General features: G+C 32.2%; 1 protein-coding gene across 2 annotated transcripts; it reads left to right on the top strand.

Moving 5' to 3' along the window:
* Nucleotides 1-229: 229 nt before the first annotated feature.
* On the top strand, nt 230-3,940 carry LOC110713373 (NEDD8-conjugating enzyme Ubc12-like). 2 transcript variants are annotated; one of them, XM_021891829.1, is made up of 6 exons: nt 230-460; nt 1,017-1,125; nt 2,296-2,404; nt 3,181-3,259; nt 3,351-3,467; nt 3,558-3,940. In XM_021891829.1, exons 2-6 carry the CDS (start codon nt 1,017-1,019, stop codon nt 3,696-3,698), a joined length of 555 nt encoding a protein of 184 aa, XP_021747521.1. In that variant the 5' UTR covers nt 230-460; the 3' UTR covers nt 3,699-3,940. The 2 variants fall into 2 exon arrangements, with proteins under 2 accessions (XP_021747521.1, XP_021747520.1); XM_021891828.1 differs by having other exon boundaries at nt 231-460; nt 1,012-1,125.
* The last annotated feature ends 4,232 nt before the right edge of the window (nt 3,941-8,172 follow it).

Here is an 8,172-nt window from a genome sequence, read left to right on the forward strand (position 1 = left end):
CTTCCATGACTCGCTGGTTTTTGGAAACAATTTCAACCACATAAAAAAAAATCAAAAGAAATTACTTTTTTGGTCTAGGGTTCTTACTATGATGTAAATATTCTGGTAAAGGTTTAGTAGCCAATTGACCATCTTAGCCTTTAAGAATTCAAATTGAGCTCGAATTTGATAAACTAAAAATATTTTATGATTAGAAGATTGAAAGAACATGTCCTAAGTATATATACCCCGTATTAGATTTTGGATTGGATTCTAGATTCTAAAATTCTCTCTCCTCTTATTTTCTAATTCTGGGTTTCCTCACAAAGAACCCTAGACCAAAGGAGTAATTATCACACCAATTCTCTCCTCGACTATTATTCAGTGTTATAAAACTAAATATTCCTTCACAAACTAAGCTAGTTTGCTAATTTGTGACGACATTGGAAGTTTCTGGCAGATTTGGGGATTGTTCGTTCAGGTAATTTTTTTTTTAATTGTACAGATTTTTCTAATTACGGTCGGGTTTTCACGAAATTTTGTTTAAAATTAGTTCAGGTGCAGTGTTCTATAAATTTTATTTTTGTGTTTTTCTAATTACGCCCTTAATCAGGGGATTTGACGAATTCTGGAACAAAGATCAGTTAGGGTTCATGCTACTGTATTTGTTGTTGAAAATTTAACATAGTTGGTTATATAAACACGCGAATCTCATATACAAACCTCAAATTGTAGATGCTGCAATAAGATCTCGGCGTTTGGGTTTCTAAATTCGGTCCCAATTCAAATTTGTTAAATTTGGTTGCTTTTATTTTATTTATTTTTTAATTCATGCTGGAATAAATCAATTAATCAGTTGAATGAGTAAGTATGATGTATGTTTGCTTGGATTTAAAGGTTTCCAATGACAATTGTATGTACCTTTCATTTGTTATGACTATGTCAATGAGACTTCAAAATTGTACTTGTATAATGAATTCTGGTATCTGGTCAATTGAGGTTGTTATTTATCCTTTTCCTTTTGTTGTTCAGAGAAGATGATTAACTTATTCAGAGTGAAAGCAAAACAAAAGGAAAATGCTGAAAATCTTAATGGAAAGACCCATGTCAAAAAACAGTCAGCTGGAGAACTACGTCTCCATAAAGGTATTCGTTCTTAAGAAGCTGTTGTTATTGGGATTCATATTGTTATATAAATGTTGCTGTAGTATTGGCCTTGTGTAAGTTGTGTTCAATTCAGCATTAGAAGTTTTGGCTCAAATTTCAAAAATCCCATCCTTTTTGTATGTTGCTCCATATTTGTCATACACAAGTAATGAAAAAAAATAAAATTATTTTAAGCGTCGAGCACACTAAAGAATAGCTGATTTACGAAGGGGAAAAAATTTATACGACTTTGTATCATTCTTTTTCATTTTCATCATCTGCGCATGAATTATATGGGGTTCCTCACTCTATTGTTCAATTACCCTAGACTCATGCATTTATGAACATGTCTTTAGTTATATGTAAGAGACTGGGATGGAGATTTTACTCTCTCTTTTTGTGCGTGTGGATTGGGTGGATTGGTGAGATTCTTGCTCATCAGTTGCTCTGTTCAGACACATGTCTTGGTTTTAAAAAGCGCGCCTTGCTCCCAGGCTCTGGGAAATGGGCTTTAGCTAGGCGAGGCTCAGTCACCTATGGAAGGCGCGCACCTCAAAGTGCCTTTGGTAAGGTGTGCCTCTGCGCCTCAAGGAAAATAACTAATATTTAAGTTATAAATTGAAGAATGATGGACATTTTTTCAAATTCAAACTACCTTAGCTTTACATATATCATTATTTTATTTATTATGAATCTTGTTAACTGGTATTAAGTACAATCAAAGTAAAAAATAATTTGAAATAAATATATAAATACATGTGCCTTGCATACTAGAGGCTCGCGCCTTGCGCCTCACGCCTAGGCTGCAAGGACCATTTGCGCCTTGTGCCTTTTAAAACTTAGACAGATGTGATGTTGATTGTTTATATCATGATTTGCACTGAAAAGTGTTTGCAAGCTTCACACTTTCTTTCATAATTTGTTGCCAGTTATAAACTGATCTTTCTGCATAATAAAAGAAACACATTATCCTTATTAGAATAGTTTTATGCGGCAATCTATTAACATCTCATCTGCTGCATTTGGTCCTGGACTCCTTGTATCCACTAAATCTGCATTGTGGAGATTGGAGGTTTTTATGAGACGTATGATCAACATATTATTATGCTTCACTTTACTGTTACCTCTTCTGTTTACATATTGTGGCTCTAAACTATTGACTTTTTCTAGATATCAGTGAACTGAACCTGCCTAAATCGTGTACCATGTCATTTCCCAATGGGAAGGATGACCTGATGAATTTTGAAGTTACTATCCGGCCTGATGAGGGATACTATTTGTAAGTTGTCTCTTCTACTAAATCATTCCAACACCTAGATTGCATCACGAGTCTCATAATTGATATCTTCTATTAATACCAGTCATAGGCTATTGCTAACTAGTGTGTAGTTCTTGCTTGTCTTTGTACCTATGTCATTAATTCTTGACTTTGTTTCTTTCCCTTTTTATTTTATTTATTTAATTATAATTATCATCTCTTAGCCATCAATATTGCTTTATTCTTTGTTCTCTTTTTTCTTGTAATTATGGAGGTATGGAGAGGGTGAAATTTTTGTCAAAATCTACTTTACAATGAACACATCATTTTGACTTTTCCCTTTGCCTAAAACTATTTTTAATATGAAATAATTTTTTTTTTTAAAAAAAAACTTTTGATGGTATAAATTGAATTTATTCGCACAACATTTCACACATTGATTTATAATTAACTGTATCAGAAAAAAGCAGTCAGAGCTAATAAATGAATAGTGTCCAATGGTCCCAAGGTCCAAACAATGCATATATTGTGTTACTGAGGAAGTAATTATATTAGTGTGGAGTAAATTAGATTAGTATATTTCTATTTGGATCATAGAACTTCATTAATAATTCAGTTGGCTATGCTTTATTTGCATTACTTGTTTCTTTCATCTTATCAACTCCCTCCATTTCAAAAAGTTCTCCTTGACTTTATTATTTTTTTAGTGAGTCACACCATTTAAATAGGTAGAACTTTAAGAGACGGAGCAATAATTGCATAGTGTATTGATATACTTAGGGAACTTTTGATTGCAGAGGTGGCACCTTTGTATTTACCTTTCAAGTTCCATCTGTATATCCTCATGAACCTCCAAAGGTTAAGTGCAAGACCAAGGTAAATACAGTGATTCTCAATGGAAAACTGTCTTATTCTACATAAAATGACAAGTCATAAGTTATGTGTACTTTTTGTATGCATCTGGCAGGTATACCATCCCAACATCGATTTAGAAGGGAATGTCTGCCTTAACATTCTAAGAGAAGACTGGAAACCTGTTTTGAATGTAAACACTGTCATCTATGGGTTGTATCATCTCTTCACGGTACTAACATATCTTTTTTATCTGGATATTGTTTTATCTTTTATTGCTACATGCATTGCGTTATAGTGGGCATTTTATTTGTGTGTGCAGCAACCAAACTATGAAGACCCTTTAAATCATGATGCCGCTGCTGTGTTGAGGGATAATCCGAAAATGTTTGAATCTAACGTGAGAAGAGCTATGGCTGGGGGTTATGTTGGTCAAACTTTCTTTCCTAGGTGTGTTTCTTGATGGTTATGATGCTGTTAACTTGGATGTGAAGGGTGTTGTTTAACCTCCTGGGAATTATATTTAAACCTGTACCAATTTCGCCAAGGGTGTATTTGATGATTGGTATATACTTTGTGTTGTAATGAGAATTTAGTCAAATGACTTGAAATATGGTTTCCTCTTGTGCCAAAATAAACACTAGTTAAATTGTGCTAACAATTTGGAAATATTTGTCAAAATTTATTCCGTATCATTTACTTTTTTACGCTTTTGTTGTTCTTGGTCATTTTTTTCAAGAGTTTTTAAAAGTAAAATTAACAGGCAAAACAATCCAAACTGAATATAAATAAGTCAAATTTGCCTAAATCCAGGCACAGGTGAACCTACAAATGTATTGGATAATTTTTGGTTTCTAGAGTGTTTCTTTGTTGTTTGTGATTGTTAATAAGCCATTATGGGTAGTAGGCCGATAATGGAATTGGTGAAGAGTTGATGACCGGGCCTTTGTCCTTATCATACAGGAGGAAATAGAAATGGAGGAATGTTATATATTTGTAAATACATAATATTGATTAAAATATTTTAAATGGTAGAGAGAGAAAAGAGGAGAGAGATATGAAGAGAGAAGTATGTAGGTGGATCCCACCTATATTTTGGTCGAATTGTATCACGTGATTGGGGACTACATGTTGATTGTTCCATTGAAAGCTTATATATTACTATTGAATCATCATTGATACTATTTATAAATTTAGTATAATTGAATGTATATATAATACCACCCATTGAAAGCTTATATATTACTATTGGATCATCAGTGATACTATTTATACATAAATTTAGTATAATTAAATGTATATATAATACCATTATATGCATATATAGTATGTTTAGTGATACTAATTGATCATTTATTGATACCAGAATATGCATTCGTTTGTAATTACACAAATGCATCTTGTTATGCATTTCTACATGCATAACATTCCTCCATTTAAAAACCCTAGACATATTGATATTGGCACCATCCCATACAAAAATAATTAATATACTTTTAAATACCAATATTATGGGGGTATCAAGTTCTTTTTTTCATAAAAAAAAAAATTCTTTTTTTCTTGAAAGAAGTCCCAAAGGACATTAAATTTCATTAAATAAAGTCATATGACATCTACAATTGACAATTAACAATAATAAAAAGAGATTAACAAAAGCAAAAGTAAATTAATTGGGGAAGGGCTAAGAATACAAATACATAGATATAACACTTTGGCACATTCTCGATTCGTTGTCTCATACAACTTTTTGAGTGGACTATCGCTACTTTATAGTTTTGTGAGGAAGAAAATTCTTGTGTTAAATTCGTAACCCGAATCCGAGACATAATCAATTGAAGCCCCGCACAATTGGAGACCTTATTAAGTGCAAATAAAACAACCTTGTCTTTCGAACAGGAGTTCGAAAAACCTTGTCTTTTGGAGTAGATCGAAAAAACCTTGTCTTTCGAAGGAGATAAACCCTTTCTTTTGAGGGAGACATTATTATAATCCAAAAAACAAAAAAAAAATGTAAAAGAAATAAAGATTGGGGCTTTCCACCGGTGAAATCCGATGGAAGCCCCTTCAAAGTTAACAATGGAGTCTAAAGTTTAGGAGAGAGAACAGAGAGAGGAGACTAGTTTTTTTTTTTTTTTTTTTTTTTTTTTGTGTCAAGTTTTTAAATATTAGTATATCTTTTTGGATTTTTCAACTTACTAGGTTAAATTTGTCAAGTACTTTTGAAAAATAAGGTGTATGTTAAAAATTAAAAGAAGCAAGAAAAAATATTTAATTACTCGTAACAGTTATAATATTGACCGTTATGTTTATGTAGAACAAATGTCATAATTCAGATACAATTTTTTTTTTCTTTAAGTAACAATGATTTATTTTAAGAAATTACTTTTGGAGGGAAAATTTTTAATACTACAATATATTTTTTTCCTTAAGTAACAATTTTTTTTCCTTAAGTAACAATGATTTATTTTAAGAAATTACTTTTAGGAGGGAAAATTTTTAATACTACAATATATTTTTTTCCTTAAGTAACAATTTTTTTTTCCTTAAGTAACGATGATTTATTTTAAGAAATTACTTTTGGAGGGAAAATTTTGGAGTTAGTACATTATTAACAAGTGTTTTTTTATTCGCTTTTAGTAGAATGTAATTGATTTTTTTTTTCTTTAAGTAACAATGATTTATTTTGAGAAATTACTTTTGGAGGGAAAATTTTTAATACTACAATATTTTTTTTTCCTTAAGTAACAATTTTTTTTTTCCTTAAGTAACAATGATTTATTTTAAGAAATTACTTTTGGAGGGAAAATTTTGGAGATAGTACATTATTAACAAGTGTTTTTTTATTCGCTTTTAGTAGAATGTAATTGATAGCACCACAAAACAACACAAAAATGGATTTTAATATCACAGAAAACTGAAACTTTTATTAATAGATTCCACCACCACTTAAGATATTCTTGGATCTGTTAAGTGGGATTCACACTGCCACATGTCACCATATTATTAGTTAAAAAAAGAAATAAATAATTATCCCAAAAAATAACCCTAGTCACCCCATCCCCACCACTGGCACCCCCTCTTACGTCGGAACCCTCCCTTCGACACTCCGATAGCCACCAAAACCTACACCACCTCCAACACACCCACAACAACCAAACTCTGCACCACTTTTGACACACCCCTAGCACCAGTACCCCCTCCTTCACTAACAGTCACCTATAAGTTTTTTTTACTTTCTAAAATAAAAGAGCACCTAGAGGCCTAAATCGATCGATTTAGGGCCAAATTCGACCACTCAGGCCCTAACCGACTGATTTCAAGCGCTAGTGGCACTTTAGGTGGTGGAATGAGAGTTGCGTGTGTTTCTGGTTGGTTAGGGTTTAGGGAGTTGCAAGTTTGGGGTTGAAAATGTGTGGGGGAAAGGGAGGGGGTGAAGTTCACCACAGGGTAAGGAGGAAAGGGAGGGGGGTGACGGTTGGTTGGTTGGTGGTTTTGACAGTGAAGGAGAGGGTTTCGGTGCCAACTTGGGTTTGGCGACACTAGGGGTGTTGGCGATGGGTTGTAGGCTGCTGTCGGTGGTTGGGTTAGGGTTTATGGTTTTTTTATTTTAAAAAATTTGTTTTTTTTATCTACTAGATTAGTGACACGTGTACGTTGTAAGGCCCATCAATGATTTTTTTGGATGACATACAATGGTGTTTTAGTTTTTTTGTAGTATTATAATAAAAGGTTTAAATTTTGTGGTGATTTAAGTAATAAAATCTTATATATTATTTGTATTACTAATGTATGATAGTCAAAGTCTGTAAATTTCGATTATAATAAACGGGTTTGAGTCATTATAATACTCGTTTTTGAAAACGGGTTTGGGTCAATGATAGATGAGTCTTATAAATTCCATGTATGATAGTCAAAGTAGTATTATAATAAACGAGATTGGGTCAATTTCGATTTAGGTCGGATCAGTTCAGGTCAATAATTTATGGGTTACATTTGGGTCGGGTCTTCTCCAAGTCGGTTCATATTTGGGTTCGGGTCTCAAATACTCGAGTCAACGCGGGTCTAGGGTTGGTTTCAGGTCGGGTTCGGGTAATCATTTTTTTCGGGTTTAGACGGGTCGGTTAATAATCGAATTTAGGTCGGGTTAGCTTTTGACAGCTCTAACAGTCCATGGCATTTTAATTTTGCTTAAAACTCTATGCAGCGTATTTGGTCCAAGGATCAATCTTAACAAGCATGTAATACCCCCTAAAAGTTATTTTAACTTATTCATTTTTTTTAAATAATAAATTTATTCAATTGACATACCATAAACTTGGTAAACAATTAATGATTTTTTTATTCAAAATCCCCCTTCCTACAAATTTTATAAATAATTTTTTTTTGTATAAAGATGTTATTGTTATGAAATATTGTATCATCCTTTATCATTTCGGAATGTTCTAGAATTAGGGTTTATGGTTATCTAAGAAAACCCTACTTATATATATCCCCACTCTATAAAATAAAATAGACTGATCTATTCTCTCCCTAATTTCTCCTCTTTCTATTTAATTTTATAACACGTTATCAGCACTAAAGCTCTACCCGATTGAATAAGGTTAATCCACTCTAATAACCAGGAAATTAATCTTAGTCGATTAAGCATTAACCTTGGCCGATAAGGCGACTAATCGTTTAATTTAAATCTCAATCAAAGGTACGTATATACTTCAGATTTCTTTATGTAAATAATTCTATGTACAAGCGAATATGAATAATTTCGATTTTATTTCCATCGATTTGATAATATCACTTAAATTAACGTATACTACTTCTATTGCAAGTTATTCTTTTTCCACTTTATTTTGTTTAAGAATGATTATTAAAGCAATTTCATAATGAATTTGTGATTATCCTATTCACATGTGCACAATTTTTTTTTTTTTAATTTGTAT

Source organism: Chenopodium quinoa, unplaced genomic scaffold, assembly GCF_001683475.1.
Source record: "Chenopodium quinoa cultivar QQ74 unplaced genomic scaffold, ASM168347v1, whole genome shotgun sequence".
In the NCBI taxonomy this organism is placed as follows: Eukaryota; Viridiplantae; Streptophyta; class Magnoliopsida; order Caryophyllales; family Amaranthaceae; genus Chenopodium; species Chenopodium quinoa.